General features: G+C 44.8%; 1 protein-coding gene across 7 annotated transcripts in view; it reads right to left on the bottom strand.

The window, feature by feature from the left end:
* Nucleotides 1–17,720, bottom strand: part of UBR4 (ubiquitin protein ligase E3 component n-recognin 4) — a 134,488-nt gene that overhangs the window by 53,178 nt on the left and 63,590 nt on the right. For 2 of the 7 annotated variants that reach the window (XM_059376421.1, XM_059376419.1), the window contains 14 exons: nt 17,292–17,426; nt 16,148–16,322; nt 15,370–15,453; nt 15,136–15,276; nt 14,180–14,301; nt 13,420–13,531; nt 10,750–10,880; nt 10,451–10,628; nt 9,884–9,988; nt 8,208–8,345; nt 7,214–7,388; nt 1,372–1,468; nt 603–710; nt 50–166 (listed from right to left, as the gene is read on the bottom strand). In XM_059376421.1, coding sequence (XP_059232404.1) covers nt 50–166; nt 603–710; nt 1,372–1,468; nt 7,214–7,388; nt 8,208–8,345; nt 9,884–9,988; nt 10,451–10,628; nt 10,750–10,880; nt 13,420–13,531; nt 14,180–14,301; nt 15,136–15,276; nt 15,370–15,453; nt 16,148–16,322; nt 17,292–17,426 — 1,818 coding nt within the window. The remainder of the gene's footprint in view (nt 1–49; nt 167–602; nt 711–1,371; nt 1,469–7,213; nt 7,389–8,207; nt 8,346–9,883; nt 9,989–10,450; nt 10,629–10,749; nt 10,881–13,419; nt 13,532–14,179; nt 14,302–15,135; nt 15,277–15,369; nt 15,454–16,147; nt 16,323–17,291; nt 17,427–17,720) is intronic. The other 5 variants (XM_059376425.1, XM_059376422.1, XM_059376420.1 and 2 more) reach the window with 4 other exon arrangements.

The following is a 17,720-nucleotide window of genomic DNA, read 5'->3' on the forward strand; positions in this document are numbered from 1 at the left end:
GACAATCCTCTTACCTTCCCCCACACCCCCGTGCTCAAAGCGATAGTACCTCACAGATGGAAGACTTGGATCCGGATTTGGTCCGGGACATGAAGACACTCAGGAGTCTCATTACGACCAGATGGACTTCATTCAGGGCACTGCGCTCATTCTTCTTGGAGACGTCCTGTAGGCAGACGCAAAGCCCAGAAGCCCACACTTACTTTAAGCTTGAGGCGTCCACTCAACAAGGTTCCCCTCAGCCTATCAGCACTAACTGTTCCTCACCTGGAATTAAGAGTCAAAACAGGTGCCGGCAGGACTACATTCGGATTACCTAGAGCCCAATACCCTTAAGAGACTGTATTAAGAGACAAACAACTAATTTACTGTTTTCAGCTTAGGGAACTACAAAAGGTCTGTGAGGGCAGCCACTCAGTCTGTTTCTCATTTACATCCAGATCCAACAGGAGGCCTGGGCCGAAGAAGGCACTGCCAACATTTTTGTTCAATCAACAGAACTAGAGCCCTCGGTGGGTGGTTATCCCTGAAACTAAGTGAAGTTCCTCTAAGAGAAGGACCTCAGTCCCTGTTTCTCACATGTCCGGACTCTCCAATCTTACCTTTTTGTCCATGCCCAGTTCAGCAATTAGCTGGGACAGCAGGTTGTCCAGGGCCCCCTTGTCTTTCTCATCTTCTCCATCCAGATCTGTAGTGAGCATCAGGATGACCTGGAAGTCAACAGAGAGAGAAAACATGAGTGCCAGGACCCTAAAGAGGACTCCAAACACACAGGGTTCAGAGGAAATCCCAATCTTCCTGACTATCCAATCAATCATAAATATAATCCACGAAAAGATTCTAAATCCCAAGGTATCCAAAGGTCTTTAAGTGTCCAGAGTCAGAAGAGTCAATTTTGGTACATGCCAACCTTGGCATCACAAAAAATGTTTTGCAAAGAGTTTGCAAAACGAATTGACTAAACTACATTATAACCAACCAAAGTGGCTTAACAGAGGGTGAAGGGCTGTGCTCAAAACTAAAGAACTTTCCGCTTAAGGGGAAGGCAGCTAGTGGGAGAACAGCTACCAGACCACATTCCAACATGGTGTTAATAAAGACTCATTACACACTAAGAATCTTGGGGGCAGACATTTGCTCCTGGATCTGTCAATAACTAGCTGGGTGACTGCAGGCATCTCTTTCAATTCTCTGACCCTCCACCTTTTCATCTACAGCGTTAAGGGCTACAACTTGCAGTTCAAAATTGCATTCCATTATTCTATGACCTAACACCAAACAAAGCCTTATAGAGCCTCTAGAAGAGAGATGTGAGCATGCTGAAGGGTGGTCTGACCACAGTGGGACAGACCCAGGTGAACTGAGGGATACCTGCATGTACGGGATGGCCCGGACACCTCCAACATTTCGTAACTGGGGCAAGGTTTGCAGAAGTCTCTCCAACAGCATCAGACGGACCATGTGCAGTCTAAAAGGCCAAGGAAAATACATGAGATGTGAGCTAGTTCACAATCACGAACTGGCTGAAAACAGTTCTTTCCTCCTGCTACCAAGGTAAACAAAGAGCCTACTGCTTAGAAACAATCCTACCATTAGCAAAGTGTTCAGAAATGCCTATCTGGTAACACCACCAACACAGAAGAAGGAGAAATCTCGCTCTGTTAAAAGGAACGAACTAGTCCAAACTACAACGGATGGCCCTGAAAACCTGTTACAGGGGAAGTTAGCATTTCTCAAGCAATCAGCCCTAGCTATTCTCAGTAGTGCACTCTGTGGCCTTTTCCAACACATGACCCCATCCTGCCTCCCGGCACTATCTTCTGGGACCCCTCCATCTACAAAGTCTGTGTCGTCCAGTTGCAGTGACCCAGTCCTTTTTTTTTCTTGCTTCCCGGAAAGTCTGGCACTGCTTTACCCTCTCAACTCGCCGACCCTTTTTCGTAGTGGAAAATTCAATCTCAACTCTACCCTTTCCACACTGGACCCATGAATTCTCCCATATATTCAGGGGGGCACTAACGTGGCGGGGCTTCCCTACTGTATGTGTGCCTCTGGCGCTCTAGTGAATACGCTGCTTCGAGAGAGGACCGAAATGAAAAGGAATTAAGTACAGTCCTGATGACAATCTGGTTGGCAGTCCCAACTAACACACAATCGTACACAGATGAAGAACATGTTTGCGGCATCAATTAATGCCTTCACTCTCACAGTTCATAAACTGTTCTTGATTCATTTTACTTTACAGACTGTGTATAATAAACCACAGGTGTACATATGCCTAAAAAACTGATTTTCATGTGTAACATATACCCAGGAGATAACTAGATTATTTTCAAAATATTAAAATTTCAATCGAAGTATGGGGTATTGATTGATAAATGACCATGATTCCAAAAATAACTCAAAGGAATGAGCTGTTAAAAGTCCTTCAGGGGCACCTGGGTGGCTCAGTGAGTTAAAGCCTCTGCCTTCAATTCAGGTCATGATCCCGGGGTCCTGGGGTCGAGCCCTGCATGGGGCTCTCTGCTCAGCCAGGAGCCTGCTTCTCCCTCTCTCTCTGCCTGCCTCTCTGCCTATTTGGGATCTCTATCTGTCAAATAAATAAATAAAATTTTTCAAAACATAAATAAATAAATAAATAAAAGTCCTTCAGAATACAGTCACACATAAAAGTTCACACATACATCCAAAGAATAAAGCAAGCTGTGTAGGGACCAAATGAGTAAGAATTGCTCAGAAATGGGACGCCTGGGTGGCTCAGTGCGTTAAATCCTCTGCCTTCGGCTCGGGTCATGACCCCAGGGTCCTGGGATCGAGCCCCACATTGGGCTCTCTGCTCTGAGGGAAGCCTGCTTCCTCCTCTCTCTGTCTGCATCTCTGCCTACTTGTGATCTCTGTCTGTCAAATAAATAAAATCTTAAAAAAAAAAAAAGAATTGTTCAAGAATGTACAAGACACAGCAAAGAAAATAGGACAACGGCAGCTCAAATTTAGCAGTTCAGTTTCTACTTGCAGGATAAAACAGCAAGCTTTGAGATGGATGCAAGTCTTCAGATCGGCAGAACATACTTGTGAATGCACATGTATGAGAGAAAAAGGCAACAAAATGAGCAGAGTCTGGACCTGGACCAAGATGCTGCCAGACTACAGCTTTTTAAACTCTTAGAATCTCACAAAAAAAGTAAACTCTATACCAAAGATTACAAGTTCCATTTGTTTAGTGACTTAAAATAAAAACAAGTTAGTTACTATATTATTTAAAGTAAGTCATTTAATAATTACTCAATTAACTTATCCTTGAAAAATAAAAGTTTAATTATAACCACATTAGGGGCACCTGGGTGGCTCAGTTGGTTGAGTGTCTGCCTTTGACTCAGGTCATGATCGCAGGGTCCTGGGATCGAACCCTGTTGTCAGGCTCCCTGCTCTGCAGGGCAGGGGGGAGCGGGGGAATGCCTGCTTTTCCCTCTCTCCACCACTCCTGCTCTCTCTCGCTAGCTCTGTCACACTGTCTCTCTCTCAAATAAATAAAATCTTAAAAAAAAAAAACACTTTAGACTTCTACTAACATGGGTAGGTTACCTAAAACAATCCTCCTAAAAAACATTAAAATTCCAAAAAAGACAGAATATCATTTTAGAAGCAATGTGGTGTCTCAAGAAACTTGAAAGGATTAAAATCACACAGTATGTTCCCTAACCACAGTAAATTAAATTGGTAACAGAAAAGTAATTAGAAATTCCCCAAAGGTATGGCAATTAAGCCACATACTTCTAAATATCCCATGGGCCAAAGATGAAAATTACAACAGAATTTAGAAAACATTCTTAACTGAATAGCAATAAAAATACAACACATCAAAATATATGAGTCCCAGCCAAAGCAGACTTTAAAGGTAAGTTCAGAGAGAAATACCTAGTTTTAAATACGTATTTAAAATGAAAAGTTTGGGATGCATGGGTCAAATGGATCCTGAACATGCAGTGGGCTCAAAAAGGCTATAGAAGGGCACCTGGGTGGCTCAGTGGGTTAAGCCTCTGCCTTCGGCTCAGGTCATGATCTCAGGGTCCTGGGATCGAGCCCCACATCGGGCTCTCTGCTCAACGGGGAGCCTGCCACCCCCTCTGTCTCTGCCTGCCTCTCTGCCTACTTGTGGTGTCTGTCAAATAAATAAATAAAATCTTAAAAAAAAAAAAAAGAACCCATTATTTAAAAAATAAATAAATAAAATTTAAAAAATAAAATGAAAGGTTTAAAATCAGTGATTCAAGTTTCTCTTATTAAGCTAAAAAAAGAAGAAAAAATTAACTCTCAAAAGGTACCATAAAAGCTTATTAAGCAAAGAAAGGAAATATGAAGAATGGAAATAAAACAGAAGAATGGACATAAAACATAAAAGCCAAAGTTGGTTCCCTCTAAATAAAGTTGGTAACTCCAAGCAAAGCTGACCTTTGAAAAAAGAACATACATATAAGTTACCAACATTAAAAATGAAAAAAGGTACATCGCTACAGACCCTAAAGACATTAAAAGGATGATTAAAAAAAATTATAGGGGCTCTTGGTGGCTCAGCTGATTAAGCATCTGACTCTTGATTTCGACCCAGGTCATGATCTCAAGACCTGCATCAGGCTCCCTCTCTCTAACTGCCTCTCTGCCTACTTGTGATATATATCTGTGTCAAATAAAGGAGTAAAATCTTAAAAAAAAAAAAAAAGTCCAGAACCAGATGACTCCACTGCTGAGTTTTTACAAGAATTTACAGGTGTACTAACAACGACATCACACGAACTCATCAATTTTTTTCTTGCTTCCAAGAGTCAGACGCTTAACTAACTGAGCCACCCAGGAGCCCTCTATTTCATGTTTTATGCCTGCTACTCAAATAGATCTTAAGAAGCCAAAAATAATTAAGCACAGTAATTTTTTTTTTTTTAAAGAAAAAAAGATACCATGAGACATGGAAAAAAGACTATGATAGTAAAACTATGTGAATAGAGTCCCAGGAAGAAAAATGATAGAAAATGAGGCAGAAGCAATATCTAAGGAGACTAACAGATGAGCATTTTTTAGAATAAAAGACTCTAACCCAAACATTCCGGAGTCCCTCTTGAAGCAGAATAAATATAAAGAAATCTATCCTGGGGCGCCTGGGTGGCCCCATCGGTTAAGCATCTGCCTTTGGCTCAGGTCATGATCTCAGGGTCCTGGCATCCAGCCCCACACATGGGTCTCTGCTCAGCGGGGAGTCTGCTTCTCCCTCTCCCACCTCCCAATCGTGGGTGCACACATTCTTGCTCACTCTCTCCCTCTCTCTCTCTCAAATAAATAAATAAAATCTTAAAAAGAAAGAAAGAAATCCATCTGAACTATATCCTAAATAAAGATCTTATAAGCAGCAGTAAGGACACTATATTCAAATAAACAGCGGTTATGACAGCAGGTCACTTCTCACTGGCAGTAACAGTGGATATCATTTTCAATTTGTGGGGAGAAAAACTACCGACACAAAACTCTATACCCATCAACAACATGCCCACAAAATGTGAGCTGAATGAAAACATTTCCAGACTAAGAAAACCTGCGATTTTATAAGTAGTGGCCCTTCCCTCATGGAAAATCTAAATGACGCACTTCAAGAAGAAATGATCCTAGACAGAAGGTCTGACACGCACGGGCAAATATTAAGCACAGAAAGTGGTATGCATGTGAGTAAACATGAACAAACACTGACCACACAAACTGTACAAAACAGCAATAGTACCTTGAAAAAGCTTCAAAAGCCTTTTTTGAAAAAGAATTAAAACACACAAAAATAACAGCTCGAATTGATAAGAAGGGATCAAGTCTCCAAGGTCCTCTATATTATGCAGGAAGAAGATGCAACTGTGAGATAAATTTAGTTTTGGTAAGTTAAATGTACATGTTGAATGACCAGGGTAACCACCAAAGACTGGAAACCGTGAACAACCTGCAAATGTAGGAGAGGGGCAGAAAGAAGAAAAGAAAAAGGGAGGAAAACATAGCAAACTGACCCAAAAGAGGACTTCAAAGACAAAAAAACAGAAACAGGCAAAACAAATAAGCAACAGGAAGTAAATGGTAGGCATAAATTTCAATTCATCAGTAATTAACACTTATCACAAATGAACTTAACTGTTTGAATTCGCAAGCAATGGCAGACTGGATTAAAAATGTTTTAAATAAATTTCAAAAAACAAAAAATTGCAAAGACCACATCTCCAAACACATGGAATTAACCTAGGCATCCTGTTAAGAGAAAAAGAAAAAGATTAAGTAAAAACCCCTTTATGGTAAAATGTTAAAAAACAGACTCCATCAAAATATCATCATTTAGTGGAGCCAGAGGTCACCCTCATCCAAGAGATGTTCCAAGAACTGAAGCTGAAGCAGTAGGAAACAGGGAGTATAGGAGACACTCCTTGGAAGTCCTCTGAAAATGTCTTATGCCTGCCAGTTTCAATGACCTTTTATTTGGATAGAAATCATAGAATCCAAAATGCTAGTTATTTCTGCACTGCACTAATGTGAAAATTTGGGGCCTCAACAAATTTAACAAACATTAAATCGCAAATGTGTTTCTCCAGTCTCCCCTTCTCAGTTAACAGCTATGTTCACTCCACCAATCCAGTAGCAACCACCACCAGAACTTCTTGAAGGGGATGGAGCAGGATTTTATAAATTACTTCCAGTTTGCCAAATGCCCTCCCACTGATATTTCTAGACGTAATTGGTCTGCCTTATTTCTCTGTTACCTTGTAGACACACTGAACAAGGAGCCATTTCTAGCATATATGTAATAGCCATCACTGTGGAGCCTAGAAGAGTGCCACTTCTAAAGAGAATGCTACAAAGTGAGTTTATGGGGAATGATGAAACAAGAGAGAGCTAAGCAGGAGGATACAAGTTTTCAAGACAATCACTTTACAGTAATAAGGGATATTGAGGGGCCTTAAGAGAAGGAACATGTTGTATTCTCTCCACAGTTAATTTGATGTAATTCTAATTAGGACAAAGAAGACAGGCCTAGAATGTTTCCTAGGATCTTGAACCGTTTCCTGAGTTTATTACCTGCATATTAAAAAAAAAATAATACACTATTAACATCTCTGCACCTCCTGCAACTGCTCCATCACCTTATTCCCGAAACACTCTCCCATAGCCTCCTGACTGCAAATGACCAGGTCCTAACCTGTTGCTAGTGTGGACATCGCCTTCCCCTTCCCCTTCGCCTTCTCCCTCGGAGCCATCTCCCTCCTGGTGTCCGGTGGTGGTGCTGATGGCGCCAGTGCTGGAGCTGACACTGCCTGGTCCAGCTGGGTGCCCCTCCACTGTGGCATCACCATAAGCACTGCTCCGGCCAGATACTAGAGGGAAATGGTTAAAAAAAAGTGTAAATCAAATCCTCAAGCATGACAGAATCCAATACACACTGAAGTCAGCAATAGTTCAGAGACGCCTGTTCAGAGAATTTTTTCTTCTCTGTGAAGAAGAGAATAAACAAGGACTGAATTCAAGATTCTGGCCCCAGAGCACTATGCTACAAGACTCTCAGGGCAGCCCCTCACCCTTCTGTGGTAGGTAAGATCCACCTACAAGAACAACCTCTGCTGTTGATGCATTTCCATCCCCTAACCCAGGGGAAATGTACACTGATTCGGGAATCTAGGAATTATCAGCTACTCTTAATCCCTTCCCTAAAATATTTTGTTATCTGATTTTTAACCACAGGTTGGTTTATAAGATCAAATCAAAACGGCATGCTTCCTCATTCCACAGCCCCACCGTGTCATCCGCAGACAGTGAAGGCAGCCCGCTATGTTAAGAGGAAGACTGCCCGACAGCTTCCCCCAACAGCGGGGACAAAAGCCACAGTATGATGGATTTCAAGGTTATACCATAACTATTTTAGATTACTCCTGATTTGGGATAACACATATCCTTGCTTTCTTCCAATAAGACACAATTAAAATCTGCCTGTAAAATGTTCCAACATTAACCACGTCATGCCTAAGCTCCTATCACTAAACATTTGAAACTCCAGTATTTAGGTCAAGTTAATCCCACCAGACTTTCAGTGAGCCCTCAAAATTTCCCTTTGCTGACATCAATCCCAGGAGCCAGTGAGAGATTCCTAGTGCGTTTCCACCCCTGCCCAAGGAGATCAGGACCTCCAGCCACATTACCGCTGTGCTCGCCAGCCACCGAGTCCACGGCGCTTCCCCCGCTCTCCGAGCCCACGCTACCACCGTGGTCAGCAGGGGAGGTCCGAAGGGTGGAGCCATCAGTCGCTGCCGTGCTGCCCTCGTCATCCGAGGCTGGAGCTGAGAGAGTAACGAGAGCTGTTACAGGTAAAAAACCCCTCCTGGGGGCGACAGCATCAAACCACACAGCGCAGAGGACACGATGCAGTTTATACACCCTGTCATCGAAGGAAAAAGGGAAAGATCTGCTTTGCTGGTTCATCACCAACAGGAACAAACACTACACATGGAGTGTTGCAAACAGTACTGAGACAGAGGGAAACCCCAGCTTGCTGGGCATTTCCTTTGCTGCTACACTATAGTGCAAGCAGCGCAGAGATCCAACGAGAATCTGTGAGTTGGACGCTCAGTTTTAGCTAGAATGCCCCATGGCCACCACTGTCTAGGTGTTACTGACACCTGCTGAGATCAGAAACTACCCATGACCAAAGCATGGGACTCTCAATTTTAATGAGATTTGTTTTGCAAGCAGTTAATTTGTGCTTATGGTAGAAAATCACTTGTCATGAGCTCTTGAATCAACCTTGTTGGTTTGTTGGTTGGTTGGTTTGGTCAGGTGGTCCAGAGGGGAGCTCATGGGGAAATTTCACCCCTCCTCATCATCCTCCTTAGACACTAAGAGTGAAGCAAGGAAATCCCCCAGAGACAGCCACAGCATCCAGGATCAGGGCTGAGCTGAGACAGGAGGAAAATGCTGAATGAAATACATGGGGGAGGAAAGCCAAGACAGCCACAGAGCACAAGAGAACACAATTGGCACAGCATGACAGCAACCTCCAATCCTTCGGGGACAACAGCTAACGAGAAGTGAGGAAAGCGACACGCATGGCAGCAGGTGAGAGGGGACAGCCAATGTCTCCCTTTCTCTTCTACCCAGAGTAACACTCCCAAGAGAAGAGAAAGAAAGGAAAGGAAAGAAGAAAGAAACACAGGGAAGCAGCACTCGGGAAAACTCTAACCCAACCCTTCCACTCCTCAGGAGGTGATTTTCCAGGGGATCATTCACGTGTTCCCTCCTCCTCTATTTGGTCCAACTCTCTACTCAGGACATTTTCTTTTCCTTTACCAGATCAGCAAAGAGACTGAGTGCAAAGACAAAACGACATCTGAAGAGTTACTACGCATTTTAACTGTCCACACACCACTACCTCCCAAGCTCACAGCCCTGACGGTGAGCCACGCTGACCTGAGGCAGGACTCGGCTTCCTGCAGCTTCACTTTTACTTGTAAATGAAGAGAAAACAGTGCATGGCACGAGCTCTACTTCTCCCTGCTCCTGTTGTCTAAACTGTCCAGACTCTGGTGAAGAGCCCTAAAAGCTGTCACTGCACCCCTACACCCTGCAAGCCGCTCTCTTGGCCTCTCCCTGGGAACCAGCAGGAGCCAGGCAGCATGCAAAGTGTGAGGAAGCAGAGCCATGAGCGCCTTTGCCAAGCTGCAGCACTGTGCCCTCCATGCCCATATTTCTAAAGCAAAGGCAGAAGCAGGAAGTCCAGAATGGCCTGTCAAAGCAGCTGCCCGTTCCACTCTCACAGCACTGGAAACAAGGCTGGAGGGTCCTGGGGCCCTGAGCCGTGCTCCTTGCTGTGGACAGTTACCTGATGCTGTGGTGTCAGAGAGGGTTCCTGCGTCCAGAGAGGAAGAGCTGGGTGCCTGGCCGGACAGCCCCAGGCTCTGCAGGCCCAGGGCACTGCTGCTGCTGCCTGGGAAACAAGTGGAGAGTGAGCACAGCATTCCCTCCAATCCCCCTCCACAGCACTGCTTTGGCCACCGCTGCCCTCGGGAGCCTAAACTCACCAGCGTGTGACCCCCTCTGGCCTAGAGGAAGTTCATCAACAGCCGCCACCGTCTACCCACCAAGTTTGGCTACAGACATGGTGGAAGGCTTCCTTCAGCTCAGGCAAGACACAGGCTGGAGTAATCTAACACATTTGGGAGGAAATAATCCCCAAAGACCAAACTAACAGAAATGAGGAGACGGACTCCCAGATAGCAAATCCCACCACGTCCCTCTCACTCTCCACCTGTGTCTCTGAACAGCTCTCACCCAGATCAACCTCTCCCCAAATCTGGGGACAAGCTAAGTCAGCTGGGTATCAGTAACTGCCAAACCCTCTTTGCTGTGCAAGGCCACCGGGCGGCTCTGTTCCTGGCATGGCCTCTACCTTGCTGGTCCTGCTGCAGGCTCAGGGCAATGGCTAGTTCAACCATGGTCTCGTCATCTGCATCAGGTGGGATGTCCAGCATGGGGGGGAAGCCTTCTGCGCCTGCCAGCAGGGCCTCCAGGGGAGAGGGGTTGCCATTGTTGACATTTTCGGCTGTCTCCAGCACCATCGACTCAGACTGCAGAGAGAGAGCTCTGTCAGTGTCCCATGGTAAACGGCAGCTTTTACAGGTGCACAGAGTGAGAGCCGGAAGAGAGCTGTGAGACTCGTCTTCCCCTCTCCTGCTGCCAGAGACTCACCACCATCTCAAAATCTCCATGGTCCACCTCACTCTGTTCCTGGCTTTCCTGACGGATGTGACCACCATTCGGAATCCCTGATGACTGCATTTTCTCGTCTGCATCATCATCGTCATCATCATCCTTGTCTCCTGAGTCAGAGAAACCCCAGTCACCTGAAGATGCCTGTTCTTTCCTCCCTTGGCATATGGTGCGATAAGTCACAAAGCAACACAAACCCGAGACAAGCTACCAGTGAGAGCCCTATGCTTCAGAGGGAAGCTTCGAGGTCATCCCAGCCTTGTCCTCCCACTTCCTGGACCCAGCAGGATCTGGGAAGATGGGGTTGGCAGTGATAGTTTGTCCCCTTAGGAAAATACCTTCCCATAGCCGATGATGTGACAAAAACAAAAACAAAACAAAACAAACAAACAAACAAACAAAAAAAAAACCTTGGATTCCCAAGAGATTTCCAAGGGCAGAGAGATAAAAACCAGGAGACCCCATGAGCTCCTGCCAACTCCCAGGAGACCTTAGGCAAGACCAGGAAAATAATACACCAGAGATGTTTATCTGTGATGTCATGGTAGCTCAGAGTATCATTTTACTCCCATCCAAGATAACTGGGTCAGTGTAGTTGTTTCCACGCTACATAATCCTTACAAGAAGAACAAGAACTGAAATGTAAAACCATCGTGGGGAAGCTGCAGGACACCACTGCAAGTCCTGCCCAAGCTGGCTTCTGTGTGAAGAAAGCCCTCCGCATAAAGGAGAAGTCAGGGCTAGACTCCTAGTTGTCAGGAGAGGGCGGAGCCCTCAACTTCCACTCACTGGGTTGTGCGGATGTGAAAACAGGCGACCGCCACCTGGAAACACCACTCCCTGTACTCGAGCTTCTCGCAGCATACACAGTTGCCTAACTCAAGCTTATGTCAACAAAAGATATTCAAGGAAGATTTATAGAAGACCACCAAGTTGCACACGTTCCTTTAGATCTGCAACTGTACCCCCAGCCACGTGTGGCTAGTCCAAGTGGAGATGTGGTTTTAGTGTAAACTACCCACTAGACTCTAAAAGCAGTGCAAAAAAAATTTATAGAAAGGAAGATTTTTCAGGGAACCTAAGTGGCTCAGTTAAGCGTCTGCCTTCGGCTCAAGTCATGATCCTAGGGTCCTGGGATCGAGTCCTGCATCAGGCTCCTTATTCGACAAGGAAGCCTACTTTTCCCTCTGCCTCTGCTCCTGCTCATGTGCTCTCTTTCTCGTTCACTCTCTCAAATAAATCAGTAAAATCCTTTAAAAAGAAAAGGCAACACTTTTTTTTTTTTATTTTATTTATTTGACAGAGAGAGATCATAAGTAGGCAGAGAGGCAGGCAGAGAGAGAGGGAAGCTGGTTCCCCGCTTAGCAGAGAGCCTGATGTGGGGCTCGATCCCAGGACCCTGAGATCATGACCTGAGCTGAAGTACTAGTAGCTTAACCAACTGAGCCACCCAGGTGCCCCCAAAAAAGGGAATCTTTCTCATTAATTTTTCATATTAACTCCCTTAAAATGGTATTTTTTTTATATGCCAAATATATTTCTCTTTGCTCTTTATAATGGGGTTAATAGAAAATTAAAAATTACACATGTGACTTGTCGTGGAAATTTCGTCTGGAGCAAAATCAAACAACACAGAGTTATATAATAATGCTGACATTCAGATACTTTGCAAAACTGCTTTAACTAAAATGTTCAATGTTATGCCCTTGACTTATGTGCAAGTATATCAGGAGGGAAATCTCATGCGATATTTGCTATCAAACCAATTGTAGGTTAAGTTCACTGGGGCTACTACCCCTTACGCAGCAAAGCTGGCCCTTAATGAAGAGTTTTTTTATGCCACAAAAAATATGGTTGTGATTTTTGTGACTATTTTTTTTTAAAGATTTTATTTATTTATTTAACAGGCAGAGCTCACAAGTAGGCAGAGAGGCTCCCCGCAGAGCAGAAAGCTCGATGTGGGGCTTGATCCTAGGACCCCGGGATCATGAACCGAGCCAAAGGCAGAGGCTTAACCCACCGAGCTACCCAGGCGCCCCTATTTTTGTGACTATTCTTAATTTTGCTATAAGCTCTTGGGACGCTTTCAGTCGAAGAGAAGACCCTCACTTAGCAATAACACGAGACACATCAAGAATCTCATGACAGAGATTTTCTGCACCAGGGACATCTGGGTGGCTCAGCTGCTTAAGTGTCCAAATCTTTTGATTCTGGCTCAGGTAATGACCCCAGGGTCATGAGATGGAGTCCCGAATCAGGCTCCATGCTCAGCCAGGTAGTCTGCTTAAGATTCTCCACACCCCCCCCCCCGACTTCTGTCCCTCCCGCTGCTCACGTGCATGCACGCACTCTCTAAAATAATTAAATCTTAAAAAACAAAAAAGACATTTTCTGCATCCTTGACTTGCTTTTACTATTACATCTTTATTTTCCTATGGCCTCAATTTTTTTTTTTATTATACTTACCATATGCATTTTTAAGTGTCACCGTAAATTCTTCATGGAGTAAGGTAGGGTAAAAACAATGGATACATAAACAGAAGTTTCCAGGACCTTGGTCCACATGAGCAATCCCTCCTAAGGCTATACCTCCCTTTCCCCCAGCCCCACCACATGCACACACAAGCCTAAACCCAGACCTCACATTACCCATTGGAGTGTTGCTGCGAGGGGAGGAGGGCAAGGTCACGTGTCTCCGCTTGTTCCTGGGCCTTAGGACTCGAATTAGAGCTTGTTTACAAGAGAAGCTCACAGCAGGATCCTGATGTTAAAAACAAACAAAAACATGCTTACGTTTTACATTTGTAATTCATAAATAGTCTATAAAGGACTTTCTTTTCTGGCCAATCACTGACACACATGTGAAGTATCTCTCTACCTACCCTCACCTGCAACTGTGCTGACCAAGTTCAGTATTAATCCCACTTCCTGATGTGGCATAGGTAAGACCCTTCCCCCATGTCCCCGAATCTCAGTTCCTGGTAAGAGGAAGGTCATTTGCTACTGAGATCACACTGGCTCTCCACAAATGGATTCTGGCTTTTCATGGGATAGCAGATTCATCTTAAGCACTGGGCTAAAGTCAGTACTTCTAACGCTCCACCTCTATGACACCGTCCCTGGAAATGCATCTTGATGATGTTCATTCACAGGCTCATTTAAGTAACACTAACAGCACTAACAACACAGCAACCACCAGTACATTCCCTTGGGAAAAACAAAACCCATCTCCATTTCAAACCCTTCCCTTGCATGGAATGAATGAGATCATAAAGCTTTTATCAACACTTAAAAACTTTCTTCACACAACCTTCTACTGTATTTCATTAATTTGACAAACTTGTTTAAAAGAAAAATTTCTAGACACTCCCAGACCAGTACAAAATCATCTGGGATGAATGATACATACAGGACACAGCAGCATCTGCATGTAGATCTTGGCTGCTGTATTAATACAGTCCAGCTCACAAGTACAGTAGCCGTGAACGATGTCTACCAGGGCATTGACGGTAGCTTCGATATGAGTCAGGCCTACAGGGGAGGAAAACATGGTAGGAAAACGTCCAGCTACTTGAGAATCTAGAATAAAGGTGAGTGCCAGTTCTGATCCCCACATAAAGGTCAGACTAACAAAAAAATGAAAGGTGCACACACAGCACACACGTACAGATTGTAGGCTGTCAGCATTATTTGTCACTTGCTATATTAACGCCTCCTCATCTCCGAAACGATCTCAAAAGCCCTTGCAGGTATCCTGCTTCACAGAAATAAGTAACTCTCTACTCTTGGAAATCAAAAGACAGGGCAGGAAAGTGTGAAGAGGTGAGCAGATTGTACTTGTTCCCCACAATCCCCAAACCTTAGGTGATGATAAACTCGGCTTCTGACCTTTTAGGTTAGCCCAAGCAACCTCAAACACAAATGGGCACCAGGACTTGCTCTACTTTCCTAGACTGCTCTTCGGATCCTTACCTTTCCACTTAAGCTTTGGACAGTGAGAAGTCAGATGCCAAACACAAGAGTAGCTGGGAAATAAAACATTCTCAAGGTGATGCTTCACTCTCACCTTCTGAAGTGGCTTTGCCCAAGCTTTCAAAACACTTTTAAAACACTTATAACTACCACTGAGGACACACAGGAACATAAAAATTCCTCTTTATGTGAAATATTCAACCCCACAGGAGGAGCTACAGTACCAGAAAATCCCACTTCTCTGCCATACTGCTATAACTCCTGTGTCTAAAAGAATGCACTGATCTTCCGTTAATTCTGGAAGAGACAGATGATGAAGCAAAAAGATAAGGGTTCAGCCTGTTCGAAGACAGAACTCAGACTGGGCTTCAACGACCCCTTTAAATATGGTACCTGGCAGGCAGGCAGGTGCCAAGAAGGCATTCTTGGGTTTGGATGCATGGAGTTTCCAGAAGTGGTTCACCAGCTGGGTGATGAAACTACAGCAGTCTCCTTCCAGCTGCTTCTGAGGTTCTCTCCCCTCATCCACTCCTTCTAATAGAACAGGAGAAAGAAAATGATTAACGATGGTAAATCGGACATGGAATTTAATTTGTTTTAAGGTTAACTCAGGTCAAGGAAGCTTGCCTGGGGAGGGAGTTTCAAGTGGGGCCCCAATCAATATGCCAACTATCCCTAGACTCCAGCAGGCACATCTAGGAAAAAAACAGTCTGGGAAAGGAATATCACAGAAAACATTGTATGTTAGAATTAAGTAGAAAGGGGAGCATTCAGGATCTTTACAGCAGACTCAGGGATTTCAGGTCCAACTGCTCAACTTCTAAAAACTAGGGGAACAGCTGAGATTTTTCTGACATAATTCCTGGATAAGAACATCAGGAGGAGGAACCATACGACAACAGCAAATGGGAGTATGCAGGTAACAGAACTGTAAAGGCATCAATAAGCTCTATGTGATAACGCAAAACAAGTCAGGTACCCAGCCAACATGAGGAGAGACAAGGAAACACAATCAAGCACTCAAAAGCCCACAGCAATGGTAAGAAAACACTGGCCAAAGAATAGCACGAAAGCAAGATTTGACCCTATTTTTTTAAAGCAACCGGGCCAAAGCTTAGCTTTGCCCTGAAGATCCCAAAGAGATAGGTAGTTCAGAGACAGATTATATCCGACATGCAGAGCACTAAATAAACTCAAGATTTTCCAAGGGGTAAGCAGTGGGAAAAGTATTTGCTTAAATGGTAAAATCTAAATGTCAAAAGCCCTACAAGGTACAAAGACAAGAGTAAAACCCATCTCACAGCATGCAGTCGGGCAGAGGCCAGAAACAACAAGAAGAGGAGGAGAAGGTATAGAAGATGCATCAAGCAGATTTCAGGACCACGACCATGTAGGCCAAGTTCACCTGTTTCCATTGGGGGCAGCTTGGACTCCGTAAAGTGGACAAGGTTGTTAGGGCGCATGATGGCAATGGAGCGAGCTGTGATCACCAGCCTCTGGAAGACCTCAGGGTCCAAATCCTTGCCTTCTTTGCTGGATGTGTTGAGACACTGCACAGCTTTGCTCAGCAAGGCCTGATCCTATAAGAAAGGATCGCAGGGGATGAACCAAAAGCAAGGGCTGGGTAGAGTTAATACCTAAAACAAAGAGGAAAGGACAGCTGGCAGGTCATCAGGATGGCCACCTCCTCTCAGGAGAAGAGGTTAGTTACCGCCAACTACCTGGAACAAGTCTTCAAAGCAGTCCAGTACAGGTAAACTTCTTAAATCATGAAACATTAAAGGCACAAAATTCGAAAGTCATTAAGTACTGAAGTATAATGGGAAAATGTGGAACCGCCTGATTCTCTAGAACTGTAACATCCCAGATGATTCTGCTAGAGTAGAAGAGCCATTTCTCTGTAAGCTCCTATCGCCCAAGGACTCTGTTTCTAAACCTGCCATCCCTCAAGAGGTTCAGCAGGTTAAACTTACATTTCGCAAGCCTCTGGGCTGGAGGCACAAAAGCTCACCGAGGCGCCTGGGCTGCTGGCTTCTTCCTCAAGGAACTGAAACAGTCACCTTTCCCATCTATGGCAACTGGCCCAGTGTACTGCCCTCAGCCCCCACTCTCAGTATAAGTGAGACCCAACCCCCTCCCCCGACCCCAGATCTCCCCCTCAGAATCTCTCCAACAAACATTCAGCAATTTCCTCACAAACGAGGACACCTAAGCGAGAGCTGTGCCACAGCTGGAGGAGGGACCTCAGTGATTCCCCTGCCCTTGCTCTTTTCCAGAGAAACAAGTCTCACTTAGATCTTGTGGCTCCTAGTAGTGACAAAAAAAATCAATGCAAACCAGTGGCCCATTAGTTGGCTTGTCCCCAGTTTTGAGGGGGAGCTGTTCATTTCTCAGGAGAGACTTTAGAGAGTGTGGGTATCTCATCTCAATGACTTCACTGTGTCCTCCTCGCTTTCCATATGAAAAGCCAGGTGGCCTGATTCCCTGTCAGTACCAAAACTTCCAAACCTTGCCCTGCTACAGAGGGCATCCAGGGAGGGAACGATTACCTTGTGGCTGTGATAGGCCGAGCGGCTGGTGTGCAAGCTGGCCAGAAGGCTCTTAGACTGCTGCTGAACGCTGGCAGGTGCTGGCAGGGACAGCAGCAGAGTGGCCAGCTCCTGAGCTGCATTCTTGTTTCTCTCCTGATGCAGAAGACAGCAGGGTTAACGCTGACCCCACCAAATCCATGCAGAACTAACTGTGCACACGCTGCCCTTCCCCCTTCCTCTCTTCTAGACCACAAGGGCTAGATTATGCCACATGAACTGCTAAGAGCAAAATGAAAAATTTCAGAAATTACAATCCTCCCACAAGACAAGAGCAGGAATTGAGTCCAAGCCTACGACTCCTGGAAACACTGTTCTTTTTGCCAGCACTCATCCTAGTCCATGAAACACTCTCACAATGGATCCCCCAAAAGTAGGACAGAGGCCTTA

This window comes from Mustela nigripes, chromosome 14 (assembly GCF_022355385.1).
Source record: "Mustela nigripes isolate SB6536 chromosome 14, MUSNIG.SB6536, whole genome shotgun sequence".
Taxonomy (NCBI): Eukaryota; Metazoa; Chordata; class Mammalia; order Carnivora; family Mustelidae; genus Mustela; species Mustela nigripes.